Source organism: Artibeus jamaicensis, unplaced genomic scaffold (genome assembly GCF_021234435.1).
Source record: "Artibeus jamaicensis isolate MK-2021 breed Jamaican fruit bat unplaced genomic scaffold, CSHL_Jam_final scaffold_916, whole genome shotgun sequence".
In the NCBI taxonomy this organism is placed as follows: Eukaryota; Metazoa; Chordata; class Mammalia; order Chiroptera; family Phyllostomidae; genus Artibeus; species Artibeus jamaicensis.
The window spans coordinates 14,223,399-14,239,303 of record NW_026522059.1 but is presented as its reverse complement, the minus strand read 5'-3'; the positions used below and the strand labels follow the sequence as shown (position 1 = coordinate 14,239,303).

General features: G+C 43.9%; 1 protein-coding gene across 3 annotated transcripts in view; it reads right to left on the bottom strand.

Moving 5' to 3' along the window:
• SAMD12 (sterile alpha motif domain containing 12) overlaps nt 1-15,905 on the bottom strand; it is a 326,783-nt gene that overhangs the window by 287,048 nt on the left and 23,830 nt on the right. For all 3 annotated transcript variants that reach the window (XM_037148787.2, XM_037148788.2, XM_037148786.2), the window contains exon 2: nt 4,819-4,997. In XM_037148787.2, coding sequence (XP_037004682.2) covers nt 4,819-4,997 — 179 coding nt within the window. The remainder of the gene's footprint in view (nt 1-4,818; nt 4,998-15,905) is intronic.

Here is a 15,905-nt window from a genome sequence, read left to right as displayed (position 1 = left end):
GCTACATGGAACTCCACCTGGTCTCCAGGAGCTGCTGAGTTGGCCTTAGGCCTCCGTGAGTACAATGACAGAAAGAGACTGGCAGGGAACAGAGGCTGTGCCTCCTCTGTGTCAGGGAAACTCATTCCTACCTTGGCTCTCACCTGGTGCACTTGTACGTGCCCCTGCGTGGGTGAGCGGGCAAAAAAATGTGCAGCTTAATAACTTCTCTGCATCCCAAAGAGATGAAGGTGCTCTACCTCCTATCCCTCTTGCCTTGTACCTACCTGTAAAGCTATGTTACCATAGTTTTACCTCTTGAACTTGTAAAATGGCACCACACTTCCTGGATTCCCAGTGTTCATAAGCTTTCTGGACCCCCATTGGTAAATATCTTTTTCAGATCAACATTTCAACTGGATCTGTTTTATTTTTTCAAGTAGACTGCCCACTAATAAGGCTTAAAAGTGAGCTTGGTTCTCCATTGCTTTGCCTTTGGTCTGTATGAGCTGGAGGCAACTTGTGGCCCAGACAACCTCCTGCTGTAATTAGGGTTCTAGTCTTTTGAAGAATTGGGGCCGAGGGTCCCAAAATTACATTCAAAGGGAGAAGTGAAAAGGATGATTTTTCCCAGAATGGAAACATAGGGTGGGGCAAAAGTAGGTTTACAGTTGTGAATACGCAAAACAGAGTTTACTCTTGTATTATTATTAATCATTGTATTATTTTCCATACAAGCAACTGTAAATGTATTGTACCCCACCCGATATAAGTAGAGAGAGGTGATATATTTTTTAAATATAGAAAGAAATAGAAATTTCAGGATCAAGATAATAGGTTAAGTTCATGCTACAAACCCACCCTGAAGCTCTAGAAAGTTCAAGATCCTAGAAAGTAAAATTTTAAACTTATATAACACCAAGCTTAAGATCAAGGAAGAGAAACCTCTAGGTGTCAGGAAATGGCAGTGGGGAGGCGGCACCAGCTCACTGCGCCCATTCGAGAGCTGGGACAGCTGACATGCAGGGGGACCGAGTGGTTTCAAAGCCCCATGTGGCTACACTCGGTGTCGGAGCCCGCAGGCATGACAGGGAGCTAGACACAGGTTCCCTGGGTGAAGCCCACAACCAGGGAAGTGCAAGTGAGAGGACTGGATTGGCTGAGTCAGTCAGTAGCCAGAGTGTCAAACTGAAACATAATGTAACACCTGGTCAAAGGTATTAGATCCCAAAAGACCCAGGAGGAGATAAGCATGAAGCACCTCCTCAGTGCTCACTTCAACGGGAAACAGAAACAAACAAAAGCCCCACCTTATCGAATGGCTTCCATGACCACGCACACTCCCCGAGATAACTCCCCCTTGGCAAATAATTGACCAGCAAGAATCAGAAGCCGTGGAAGGAAACACGGCGCCTGAAAAGGCAGAACACAACTCACCAAAGAGTCACAGTTGAGCTACTAATGTTAATAGAGGACAATCTGTAAAAGGCTTGAAAATAAATACAAGAATGCATACTTAAAAAAAAATCAAACAGAACTGAAGTGGACAAAGTCTTCTCCGTAATCTCAACTCCAGATACCAAGGGCTGCTCAAATTGTGGGGTACGCTCTTCCAGACCCAGTGACACCCTTCTTCAGTGAAGGACACTTTTATGGAAATGGGGACGTGCTAGACATGCTGAGCAGTAACCTGACCTTCTCTTCCCCTGCTGACTTTGAAACATCGTCACACTCATGTTCCCACATGCATACTCTTATAGACTGAATGTCTATCTTCCTCTACAGTTCTCGTGGAAACCCAACCACCCATGTGAGGGTGGGTGTCAGGAGGCGAGACCTTTGGTAGGTGCTTAGGAAATGTGGGTGGAGCCCCCGCAAATGGGATTTGTGCCCTTACAAAAGAGACCTCCATGTCCTTCTCCACCTTGTGAAGACACGGTGAGGCAGCAGCCACCTATTAACCAGGATGTGGGCCTCATCAGACACTGAATCAGGCAGCACCTTGGTCTTGAACTTTCCAATCTCCACTATTGTGAGAAATAAATTTTTACAGTTTACAAGCCATCCAGTCAAAGTGTTTTGTTACAGAAGCTCAAATGGACTAGGATAAATACACGTAGGTATTCTTTACTGTATAAAGAAAAACGTCTTTTCCATTGCATGAACGCACACTGTTCCTTTGGCCAGTGCCCCACGAATGTCATTTCGGCTGTTTCCAGTGCTTTCATATCAGACAAAGTGCTAGAGGGACCACTCTCCTGCAGCCATCCCTGCCCATCTGGATGACTATTTCCTTAAGACAAGTTCCTACAGAGAAAATAGTGGCTCAAAAATTACACACATTTAAAACACTGATAACCACTAGCAGACTATCTTTCAGAAAAGCTGTACCAGCTTCCATCACTGACTGGCTTTCAATGCATGCCTCCCTAGCCTGAGGGCTTCTGGTGTTTTTTTTTTTAAGGTAAATTCAGAGTATCTCAGGTTACCAGAGATTCAATTATTTACCCAACAAAAAAGGAGATGATGACTCACAACTCCAAAAACCCTCTAAATGCAACAGAAGAAAAAATGTACATGTGTCTGCCGTGCATAAAACCGGTTCACACTGCCTGTGGTTCAGAAACCTCAGGGGACATGAGAGCGCAGGTCTGCAGGAATGACACCGGGCTACCTCTTTCCAATTCTGTCCCCACAGCACCCACTGCTACCATCCAGCTCTCCAAGGAAATATGACTGTATCAGTAGTTTGTCGAAGCTTTTCAGCTTCTAGTCTGTTCACTCCCAAATACGATGTTGATGTGAAAATACCCAGAATCCCCTGGCAACCCCATCTGTTCAGGGGTTTGTTGTCGATGATCTGGATAAGCTGTAATGAATCTGGTTTCCAGGATGGGGTCGATTCCTGAGGAAATGTTTGTCACAGACAACTGCACTCTGGGTGGAGTGGGTGTACGAAGTGGCCAAGAGGCAAAGGCGAGTGCTGCCCGCATGGAAGTTCAGGTTTAATACAGTATCTCTTATTCTCGGTAACTCAGAAATAATCAAATCTCATCAGATTTGAAGCACATTTTTTATAATACCTATCTGTTTTGCAAATAAAAAAGGTGATATGGAAATGTTTAAATCTGAACGAAAATCAAAAAAAGTATAGTTTGCTTGATTTTTCTGCAGTCTAATTTTGAACATTTTAAGCATCATTTTTAAAAGATTCTACTCAAACTGTCTTCTTAAAGAAGACTAAGACCTTTCTCCCCCCGTCAGTCTTTTCAAGATGCCCGTGTGGAATCAGAGATTGACGATGTTTAGATGTCAAAACAGGGGTCACTTATTTCTGGCTCGGCTCACAAACCAAACTTCGGGGATCACCAACCAATTTCCTATGAGGTGCAACTTCTCTTAGGTAAAGGAATCTACTGCAGAATACCTGCAACCGTCTCCTTGACAATCATTCCCTACTCCCTACTGCTCCTAGTGTGTGCACACACACACGCATACACACACAGTAATGCCATCAGTTTTCAACCCTCTACACTGAAAAAAGAGAAGCAACCAGGTTAATTATTCACAACTTTCAACACTGCAGATAAAACAAAGGCATCACATTTGATTTTGGAAGATGTTTTTTAGGGGGAGGGAGTGGTTACTGGATGACAGCAAAGACTCTCCACGCACATCTCATTTTACTCATTTTATTGTTTTATTGCACTTTACATGTTTTTTAAAACAAATTTAAGGCAAGATCCCCCACCAGTCAAAAGATGATGATTTGCTTTATTACACTGGTCAGACCTAATGCAAAATAGCCTGGAGGTTAGTCTGTACTTAAGGCTTTTCTTGGGTGATGGCAACATTTGCTTTCCAAGCCACACACACCTTTACTCAAATATTTCAAGGAAATTTCTCTGCAGAGAACACGCAAGGGAGAAACCAAATACCACGTGATGACCAGTTGTTTCCATTTGTCAGGGGAACACATATGAGTATCTCCAACACTGTGCCCCCAACATGAGCCTCTTCACTTAATTCTCACAAAAACCCACATGGTGCCAGCTTCCTTGCAGAAAAGCTTTTTACAAAGCTTTACTGAAGTATCACTTACCCTCCAACTCCCAGTTTACCGATGTGTGTTTTGCACCTACACTCAGGCTAGAGACTAAACAGAACCAAGCACCCAGTGAACTAGAACGACTGCATCTCTTATTAAGCAGGTTCCGATGTACTATTCACTATCATCTACCTCACAAAACTGTTGCAGAGACACAATAAGCCAGGACATCAAGAGTCCTTCAAAAATACCTGGAATACACGGATATATTTAAGAAAACATCAGTTATCATCACTATTAACAGTGTTTGTCAGCAAAAGCCCCTCAACACTCATGCAGCCAATGCTTTTACAAAATACTTCCAGATGCACCGTATTATTCCATCTGCTCAACCTGATGAGGGAGGTGGCTTTTATGATACACACTCAATAGATGAAGAAATCTGAGGCTTGGCAAGTCACATGACTTGCCCAACATCATACGATGATCAATGTGAGCCTGGCAAACAAATCTTTCAGCTTAAGTTCAAGGCATTCTTCACTCCAGCCCACTCTGCACCGTACTCAGAACCTCATGCAATGAGACCGACCACAAATGGGTTTCGATTTCGCCCCGAAGGGGAAGCAGTCGATATCCTCATTTATTATTACCTATAATCAAGAAGCAGTGTCCGTTAACCTGAAGAGACAACGGTAACTGGGGAAGCACCATCAGTTCTCCTCTGTGGCCGGACCACAAAACAGCAAAGCTGCAGCTCCGCCTTCTCCCGAGTGCATTGGATTGTTACCTACCTTTGCCGTCTCAGCTTCTGCCTGCAGTCGCTTGGGGGTTCCTTTCTGGTCAAGCACCTTCTGGAAGTTTTTGTTTTTAATGGATTGAGACTCAACACCTTCACCTCCAATTTGCAGTTTAATGCCTTCAGCACGGGCAGGGTGGTCAATAGCCCGTGGATTCAAACCGCAGTGGAGAGCTAGGCAAGAGGAAAAAAATATAACTCAGGAAACAAATCATATGAAGACGGCGTCCGGGCGGACAATACTTCATCTGGCCTAAGTGGGTAAAAACAAGGCTTCAGCAAATTAGGAGGTGGTCTGGTAACAATGGCCCAGAACTTGCTGAGGAAGGAACAAACAATTGAGCTCTACATGGTTGACTCTAAGCAAGTCACGAATCACCACACTGCACGTGAGAATATGAAATCAGGCCACTCCGTCAGTGCCGCCCCCAGGTGCAGCCCTCCCTCACCCCCTGCAGTTTAGCTGCATCTCTGCCTCCATTGGGAAAGTGCCCCTTCTGTCCCCTCTGAATCTTCCGGCACTCAGGCAAACCCACTCTCCCACACCCATTCAGCAAATATCTATTGAGCACTCATTATATGTCAACCGATGATTCTGGAAACATGGATGCAGGATATATGGGAGATGTTACCCTCAAAGAACTCACCATCCAATAGAATAAGCAAATAAAAGACAAAAGAACTGGCCATTTTTAAAAACAAAGCTACAACTGCTACATGGATGACAAAAAGAGCAGAGTGGAAGGTGTAAAGGGGCCGAGTCTGTGGCTTCTGCTTTTTCCTACTTACTCTCCACATCCTCTCACATGGGTAGTCCTGCAACTAAAATACAAAGCCCATTTCCTGAGCACGTTTATTCAATAAACCCTTACCAAGCCCCTCCTATGTACCCAGTATTACCAAAGAAATAGCAGTGAATGTGGTAGGAACCACACATTCCACCCAGGTGACCCTGTGCACCACCACCAGGGGTGTGTGGGGGGTTGTGTGTATGCACACACAGGACACGTGTGTTTTGAGGTTTCTAGTAGGAAATGATCTCACCTCCCTGTGTCCCTAGCCCTTCACCATTAAACTCCTGTCCTTATTTCCTTCCCTTTGGCCTCAGAGGATTCAAAGCCAGGACCTTAAACCCCCTCTGATCTCCTTCAGGACTCCAGTTCACTGATACACACCTGCCTCTTGGCCAAGGTCTTCACTCTTCTCCTTTCTCATCACTCTCCCCCTTCAACCAACTTCCACGACTCTCAAAAAATTCTTCCCTTTACTCAGCTCCACACCCAGGTCAGGGTTTCCTTTTCTCTTCCCCAGGCTTGTGAATATTTCACACCTGAGAGGTGAGAGAAGGCTTCCCAGAAACAGTGAGCTAAGGAGCCCTCTCTCCCACTCGCCACACCCTCCTTCACAGGTGCCACCCATTCCCCTCACTTCTGATATGACCAACAGGCCAGGGACCCTCCCATTTTGACTCCGCCCTAGAAAGTCCTCACTCACAGGTTCAGACAGAAGCAAACTGTCACTCCACACCCCAGTTTCCATGTGCCACAGATATCCTAACCTTAACATGCTCAAACCCGAACCTTGGTTTTCTTATGAAAAATACAGTCCCCTTTCCGGTCTCCTCCACTTACTCACACAGAAACTCAACAGTCATCTGTGACATCAATCTCTCCATGATTCCTGTCCCTCCCATCTATCGCCAGATGCAGTAAGCTGTGCACCCAAAATGCTGCTGGAACCCACCCAGTTCTCTAGCCCTGCTGCCCTGCTCCCTTGAACCCCGAGACCCCCTGTATTACCCATCCCCTTTTACCTTTCCCACCTCATCTCCCCCCTGTTAATCCTGTCACTCCACTTGGACCACACACATGGAGTCCTTTCTTTCCTTTTCTTTTTCTCTGGAGAAACAACTTGTTACAGTAAGTGATTTTCCTCTATACCTGGAGGAAATATTTATTTACTATTTACTTATTTATTTATCATTGTTTTTCTATTACACTTGTGCACACAGAGTTCTTTCACATCTCCTGGACTTTGCACATTTTTTTTTGCCAGAAATGATCTTTCTCACTTTTGCATTCTTCACCTAATTCCCACTCATCCTTCAGGTTTCAGCATAAATACCACTTCTTTGGATAAGCCTTCCCTTAAGCCCCAGCCCCATCCCAAGCTCCATCACATGCCTGGCACAGCGGGTGTTCAACAAACACTGAACAATCTGAAACCGACTGTACAATGAGGCCTACGCATGTGGCTTTATACCATTTTATATGGAATGATCTGTAAATTTCTCTTCTAGTTCCTAACCTTCCTAAAACCAAGGACTGGCCTGTTTTACAGTACATAGTAGGTATTCAACATATATTAGTTCATGGCTCCTCCCTTGGGCTTTGTGCTGGATCTTAAATAATCTTCATGAAAAATTATGAGAAATAATTATATTCATTTCACAGATAAGAAAAGTGAGGCTCAAAGACTTTGTCACAAAAGAGTCATACATCTGTATGCTGAAGGTTACATAGATTCCATTTCATTTAGGGTGTAGATGATTTCAAGTTTCAGATGAACAAACCCAAAATATATTAAATGAGAAGAAAATATATTGGCTTTAGGGACAGGAAGGCCACTAATACTGAAACAAAGCACAGAGAGTTAGCTCGGTTCCCAGTTCCAAGGGTCACTAAGGACTCTGATGAGTATTTTTGAATCTCTCCATTCTACTATCCTCGAGTCACCTTTACCCAAAGCCTAGGTTCCCTCATGGCACATAGAGCTACAAGCTTCCGATTCTCCTCCAGCAATTGAAGCAGCTTGGTTGGCCATTCTTTTCCCCAAACTTTCTTCTTTTCTCATTAGGCCAAAGAGAATCACTTGCCCGTCAGTGAACTAAAACCCTAGCAGTAGAGATAGGATTACCCTTAAACCTGCTGACCTTCACCTAAGGTCAGTTCCCCAAACCACACTGCTGTTACTCAAGGCAGGAACCAAATGGATTCTGGAGAACCAACCACAACACATGATTCAGGCAGTGGTAAGAAGAGACAAAACCCATGAGAACATGCAGCTAACTACTGTTAATATCAATCAGCGTCCTACACTCAAAGAACAGCCTACTTACAATGAACCCTCAATTTCACATACTAAAACTATGATTACTAAAAAAAAAATGTGCTGGTGTAGGGAGATGGGGGATTCATATGGGATGGATGTAGATATTAATGAGGAAAAAATAAATAGTTTTGATCTTCCTTTCTGGCACAGTCCCTGCCTGCTTTGTGTCTTGGCATTCACGGCTTCGCAATACCATTGAGCTACTGGTAGCTTCCCGTCCCCTTCCCCACCGACTCCCCACAAATCAGACTCCCCACAAACATGTCCTTCCTCCTAGAAAGAGGTTCTATTCTACCTCCTGAATTCTACTTCCTCCTTTGGAAGGCAAACTCCTCATCAGCCCACATGTGAGATCAGACCTCTTTTTCAGACAGCCTTCTAGGGGTCACTGAACCCCCAGGCAGTGCTCCCTTAATGCACACAGTATCCTGAAGCATCACCTCCTCGCTGTATTGAGGATGTCTACCGAATTGACCTGCCTGCCTGCCCACCACCACCGTAAGCTCCTAGACACAGACTCCGCATTTCATTCATCTCCACGTCCAGAACCTGGCACAGAATAGACATTTAAGAAACACTCGTTCAGCTGCCAAACCAACCAGCAATTCTTCTTTGTCCATGATTGTGCCTCTAAATCAGAAGGAAACTTTCCTCTGCTAGTAAATACCTAGCATTCAAAATGTAAGGTATCTATAAACATGAGGCGGATTACGGTGTTTTGACTTTCTGCACATGTAGCCATCTTCTTCAAACATTTTAATCCTCCCTAGCTGCTCTATCCTCGCCTGCAAACCCAGCAGCTGATTTAGGTTTCTCTGCTCAGGTTTGTTTGTTCAGAAACATTTCTGACAGCCTTTGCTTTGCTTTCCCTGAAATTTCACCTAATATTTCTATATCAAGCAACTTTCAAATGACCTCTTACAAGCTGGGACTGTCATTTCCCTGCCCATCATGGAAAAGGTGTCCCAGTTGGCTTTCTCCTTCCCATCTTCAACAATGTCTTTTTTGTTTTCTCTAAAGTTATCTAACTCAGTGTAAGGGGCGCTGCGGCCCCCAGGTCGGCATGTTCGCCTGGCCTTCCCAACCTCTCCTGCGCTTCTCCAACCACTGAACCGACACTCCAGGCTGGTTGAGCTCTTCACCTGACGTGCCGCCCCTCTCCTGTTAATGCTGCTGATACTGAGCACCTAGAAAGGAAGAGTTGAAAACCAAAACGGATTTCATCAAATCGCTTTTCAATTTCACAGGGAAAGGTTTCCCTGCAAAGGCACTGGTTTTAACATTGTTTGGAGATGCCATTTTGAAGGCACCGTCCCTTCCTCAGAAATTTAACACTGCTCATTGCTGGTCGGGTACAAAGTGCTGCGGCTTCCGTGGAAAACCATCTGGTGAGTCTTCAAAAGACTGAACATGGAATTTACCACTCGATTCAGCCATTTAACCAAAGAATCCAAATTAGGAACTTAGATATTTGCACAGCCATGCTCATAGCGGCATTATTCATAATAAGTCACAAGGTGGAAATAACCCACATGCCCAATGAGAGATAAATGGATAGACAAAATGCGATGTGTAACACACAGTGGAATATTCTTCTCAGTCTTAGAAAGGAATGAAGTTTTGACATAAGCTCTCATAGGGATGACCCTTGAAGACATTACGCTAGATGAAATAAGCTGGTCACAAAAGGACTAACACATTATATGAGGCAACTTGGGTATATAAAGTACTTAGAGCAGCCAAAGCCACAGAGACAGAAAACAGACCAGTAGTTCCCAGGGGCTGGAGGAGAGAGGGAGGGGAGGCATTGCTCAGTGCTTCAATTCTGGACCATGAAAGAGTTCTGGGGGTGGGTGGTGGTGTGGTTCCCCGACAATGTGAGTGTGCTTACTGCCACTGCATCGTACACTTCACAATGGTCAAGCAAATGAAGTTCATAGTATGTATATTCTACAATAAAATAAAAACAATTAAAAACACTATTCCCTCTCATTTTATCCCCCTATAGTCTCTATAAGCAGAAAGAGAAATCCCAAAGATATTTTCTTTCTTCAAAGTTTTGAGAGTTTAGCAATAATCCAGTGGTGATTTTTGGTCAGGACTTTTCTTTTTAATAGCTAATAACGACAGCTCAACAGACTACTTGAGAGTTTCCCCAAGAGGGGCACATTCTCCAAAACAAACCCAGCCTGATGGGGAGAAGGGGTTCTGCCATGGCTGGAAGGAAGCCTGCCCCCCGCCCCTGGACCTGACCTCTGAGGGAGCCCATTCAGAGTGACTTAGGTCTCAGCAGCAGACTATCAGCAAGTTCCCTTCAAGATGATGTGAGAAGAGAAATAAGAAGTGCTGGCGTGGCTGAATTCATCTGCTAGAATAAGGGGCTCTTATTCGCCAAGAAGCCACCCAGCTTCCCAGTCCTTTCAACCCCCACCCACACCTCACTCTCCCTGCAGTGAAACAAGGGGTGCAGCCTTGTTCAAGTTGAAGGCTCCTTTATTCTGAGCTTTTCTGTGAACAGAGACGCTGGGCAAACACTCCCACCAGCCTGGGGGCTGCTCTGGCCCCAGCGCCAAGGGTTTCCGCAGTTCTGCAGAAGCTGCTCCCAGCTCCTGAGATGATCTGTGCTTCTCTGCCTTGACTGAACCCACCGTTGTACAGAAGACAGTCTTCCCTCCTTTCATGGAAAACCTTTCAGGAAATGTCAAATGCTCTCTTCTTTCCACTATGAAGCTTTAATGATACTGTACCTAACATACGCTCCTAAGCAATGTTGACAATAACCTCTTTTCCTCATTAGAAGATACGTTCTGTGTTGTGTATATGTGTGTATACCATGCACTGCAAGTATTTAGTGACATGACTGCCTGGCCCATGACTAGGAATCCCCTGAAGCAAGTGACTACTCCCTACTAAGTTTTACAAACTTAGCGCCTGGCCCAGGTGACCACCCTACAGCCAGTGCTCAATCCCTTTTTAGACAACGAGCAGAAGTAGTATGTTGGGAAGAGCCTGGTGCGATCCTACTTACTGCCACTCCCTTCTTAGAAGCAATATACATCTCTTTTTCAAAAGAGCAAATAAAAGTTGCCTCCAGACTCATTGTGTAATTCGCCAAAAATACGGAAAATCACAGAACCGTGGAGCTGCCCTGAAACTGATTTACTTGACAGCCTTTTGCTGAGCAGCCACAGTTTGCGTGCCTGCAAAGACTAAACACCCAATAAATGTTGCTACATGAATGAATGACCTTAGAAGCAAATATATTCGAACCCCATAATTAGCTATTAGAATTGAGATGCACTGTTTACGATTTCATGTACATGGCTTGCTTCTAGCTAGAAATAAAGTCCCTGAAGGGCACAGACTGTGTCTCGTACGTCGGCCATATAAACTATACTCTTAACAGACATTCTCCAAACATTGGTTTAATTCATGGAAGTGACTTGCTATATTCATTGGATTCAAATGCCAACGAGAAGAGAGGGGAAGAAACAACGTGACCGTGAGGCGTTGAACCCCATAATACCACACTCTGTCATCATCGCCAGTTTGCCAGATGGCAGTGCTGATGGCTATTGTGTGGCCGCTGGAGCTGGGCCTGCATGACTCTGTCCCGGCCAGATGTTTAGGCCACGTGCGTCTGTGTCAGAACACTGTCTCTGCCACGCCACGGGAAGCACGCTCTGGCTCTGTGTCTACAGAGACGATTTCATCTTGGTAACAGTTTGTTATGAGGGATCCTCAAAGACTACTTAGGTGTAACCACCATGTTAAATATGCACCCTTCTGCTCATGACCTCTGGACTAGGTCATCTAAATGTAGCAGATATTAAAATAATGCTTAACTTACATATTTCAGCACCAGTAGGGTGGGGGGATGGCTTTAAGGCACACACGACATTAACTCTTCTCATTCATGAAGAGAATATGAAGGTAGGTCCATTTAGAGATGCTATGAAGCTTTAGACAGCATTCAGGTGTCAGAGTAAGAGAGACAGGTGAGCTGCACAGGTGGCTTTAAAACATTTTTAACCATGATACTATAAGAAACAGATTTCATTCAAGCCAGTGCCCAAACACACCTGTATCTGTGTATATAAACTGGAGATTTTATGGAACAATATTTTCCTTTACTGTAGGTGATCTACTCTAATTCTCCTTACATCCTTTATTTTTTTAATATAAAGTAGTGCCTTTTGGATGCTTCTGAGAAGATAGAATAGACATACATTTCTTAATTCATCCCACTAGGGAAAAATAAAAACCCTGAACATTATACATAAAACAAAAACCAGATGATTGATACGGTGGTGAGTTCCCTGGGCTTTCTTTTTGTGTCCTCTATTTCAGACTTGAAGCTGAAACAGCCCGCAACCCAAAATGTCATAGGGCACAGAACAAAAATAAGACACAAAAGCCTGTTCCCTCTAGTCAAAGGACCATGAAAGGGGAAGGCTAGCAAGACCAAGTTGATAAAATAACTGTTCTGCTCAAATATCACAGAATACAGATGACCAACCACTCAGCAGAGGCGGAATGGAGATTCTAGACTTCTGACCTCTTCAGGCTAGAATAAGGTGCCCTGAAACTCCCAAGATGCGATGCCAGAGAAAGATACATAGGGACCCCAGATTTTCATCTCTATCATCTGGTAATGAGGCGACCTCCTCACCCCTGCAGTGCCAGCTGAGGTAATGTAGGGAGATAGGACTTCTGCCTGCACAAGACGGTAAGAGGTGGGTCCCCTTCCCTGGGTGGAGTAAGAGGACACCCAGTGACTTTCTCCAACACCCTGTGATAAGCAAGAGGCCCTCATCCCAGGTACCAACTGAGGCCAAAACAAGCCAGCTAAAACAGAAGACTGAAGATCCAGAGACTCATGACATAAAATATCTAAGTTTCAATAAAAAATGACTCATATCCAAGCACCAGGAGGACCTCAAATGGAATGAGAAAAGATAATAAACGTCAACACCAAGATGCAAGAGGTAATAGAATTATCTGACAAAGAATTTAAAGCAGCTATTATGAAAACACTTCATAAGTAATTACAGCTGACATGAATTTTTTAAAAAAGGAAATCAGCCAAGAATTAGAAAGTCTCAAACTTACACACACACAAAAACAAAAGACCAGAAGACAAAGAAGAACCAAATGGAAAACACAATAACTGAAGTAAAAAACGCAGTGGATGGGCTCAACAGCAGAACGGAAGAGACAAAGGAAGATTTAAGTGGAAAGGGTGAAGCGAACTTCCTTGGAAAAGGAAACCATCTGCATCTCACTCTGGATACACAATCCGATCAAGTATCACAACTCAGGGAACCAAACAATTAAGACAGGTGCTTGCTGTTGTATAAAAGGTCATCTTTGGAATGTAACAAAAACAATTAAATACAGATATTATATATCTATATTGTAATTACTTCTAGAGAGAATATAGGAGTGATTTCTGAATCATGTGTTTTCAGCCACGCCCCTCTCCTCCACCCAAGAGACATTTTAAGCACGTGCAGCAAAAACTCGGCACTCTTGTTGAGCCACCAGCCCGGGTGGGTCCAGCTCCACCGTTCGGCCTGGGCACACCCACCAACTCCACCTCGTCACAACGGAATGGCACACACCACTCTGTAAAGTGACATTCTCCAGATACTTGGTGGCTTTTCAGACACGCATTCCCCTGATGCCTGGGCAGTTTCATGAGTGTTCTGATAATGAACACAAAGATTTGAACCTCTTGATTTGCATGATTTTGTGGTGTTTTCTGAGTCAAGTGCACAGTGGACCATTTCAGAGGTTATCTCAGGTCGTATACGGGAAGAATTTCTGTGTAATTTTTTAGGGCACAATACAGACTTGAAAAGTGCCAAGTGGCAGCTCCAGAGAGAAGGGTAAACTAAAATGAAATTCAGTTAAAAAACTGAAAATAAAGCCAGAGGGGGAAAAAAGAATAGGTTTACAAATACATAAAGGAGCTTGGTGAGGACTGAGGAATGAGGTAAAAACAGAGATGAAGGCACACAGCTGTACCTTGGAACACCTTCCCTACTGACTGCATTCTGTCAAACCAGGGAGAGAGAATGCAGGTGACTCCGTTTAGAGACACTTTAGGTGGGGCAAACTGCCATTTCAGGAAGGGAGGGAGAGACACAGAAGTGATACATATGGAGGGCTTTTCGTCCTCTATCACCAGGGTGTTAGATATTAGAAGGAGAAAATTGGATGTGAAAAGGAGGGAAAGACTTAGAGATGCTAAGCAACTTGTTTAAGGTCCCTACGAACATGGCAAAGGGGAATGAAAAGAGGAACTGTCCCACCCTCACGTTCCATATGGTCCCCACCTACAAAAACTGTAGAAGTTTTCCCTCTAGATCTTAAATTGTTTGGCTGGTAAAGTCATGGGCTTGGAGTTACCAAATCTGGTTCTGCTACCAACTATCTGTGTGGCGCTGGCAAGTTACTTAGCTTTAGGGTGGGGCTGCCTTTCCTACAAAATCAGAATCATCATAACTTTTTTATATAGCTTCAGAAGAATAAAAATGTATTTAAAGTCCTTAATGTCTGTCACCGAGTAAGTGTGCAACAAGTGGTAACCATTGCTATACATATTTCTCCCTTTGTTCTTGTGAATATCATCTGAATCATATCGATGCCTTCAAAAGCGAACAGCCTGACCCTTGGTGTACACACCTTGGTCTGCACACACACAGACAGTTCAACTAAAGAAAGGAAGAGGTGACTGCAGTGTGGTTAGGGAGGGGGGAGGGGGACAAGAGGTCAGAAAAGGCATCAGAGAAAAAAAAAAGAAAAGCTTAAAATTCTCTTGAAAGGGTTATCTGGGCAACTAAGGGGAAAATATTTCAGCCAGAAACATAAGCATCTGTCCCATCACAGAAACGTGAAAAAGGCTTGATAGGTTCTGGTGTGACAGATGAATGTGTCCCGTGTGTGTGTGTGTGTGTGTGTGTGTGTGAAGCAAGGTCACTTCCATGGGCCAGTCTGTTTGCTCACTCTCTATACACAGTAAATGCTCCTCAGACTAAAGATTCACTCAAGTTTAACACGCCTCATTCTCTGTTTCACTCGATCTTCCAAATGTACATGCTATGTTAATATATAAATCAAAGATCATAGTACCTAAAAGAAGAACTGTACAGAAATAGAGCTTAATTCATGGACAAAAAAAAATAGCTCAAAATTCAGTGGAGCCACAGACACGTATATAACTTGCTAAACATTCCTTGATAAGGAAAAAACAGTTCTTTTAAAAATGTTTCCTAAATTTGCTGAGAAAACTGACACGATACCATACAAGTGGTGTCACAGATTGCAGGTCACAGGTCTTCTGTGCACCTCAGTGGCTCTCCTGAAGCCACAATCTCCAAGATGGAGCCGATATATACGCCCTTGACTGGCTGTTTTAATGTAAAGTCATGACGTTCTTTTCATGATATTTAAATGCCATTGGAAATTTAGCTGCTCAGTCATGGCCGCCATGCTTCGATCGCTCACCAGCCACCTGTCACTGTGACTGCCACACTGTCAGTGAGGGTTCCTGGACACTCTGGCCACTGCAAGGAGGTCTACTGAGAGCACATGTCTAAAAAATCAGTCTTTTCCCCCTAATGTTACTTGAAAAAGAACTGAAAAAGCAAGAATTTGATGTCAGAAATTATTTTTTTCTATATTTGCTTCATTGTTTTTAGTGGTCTGAATAGCTATATCTACATTTTAGGGATAAGAAAACATGAAGTACAAAACCGTAGGAGGGATTTTATACGATGTTTGCTCTTTGGGCATAAACAGCCCTTGTAACGTGTCTAGCTCTGACTTTCATACACATTTCAGATAGGCTTATGTAACAGTAAGAGCCTTCTTGTTCACTTACTTCAGACAACTGTCAGGTCATTGAATACTTTATCCCCCAACCTGGCCACTTCTGTGTCACAAATCAGTTGGTTTTTTGTTATA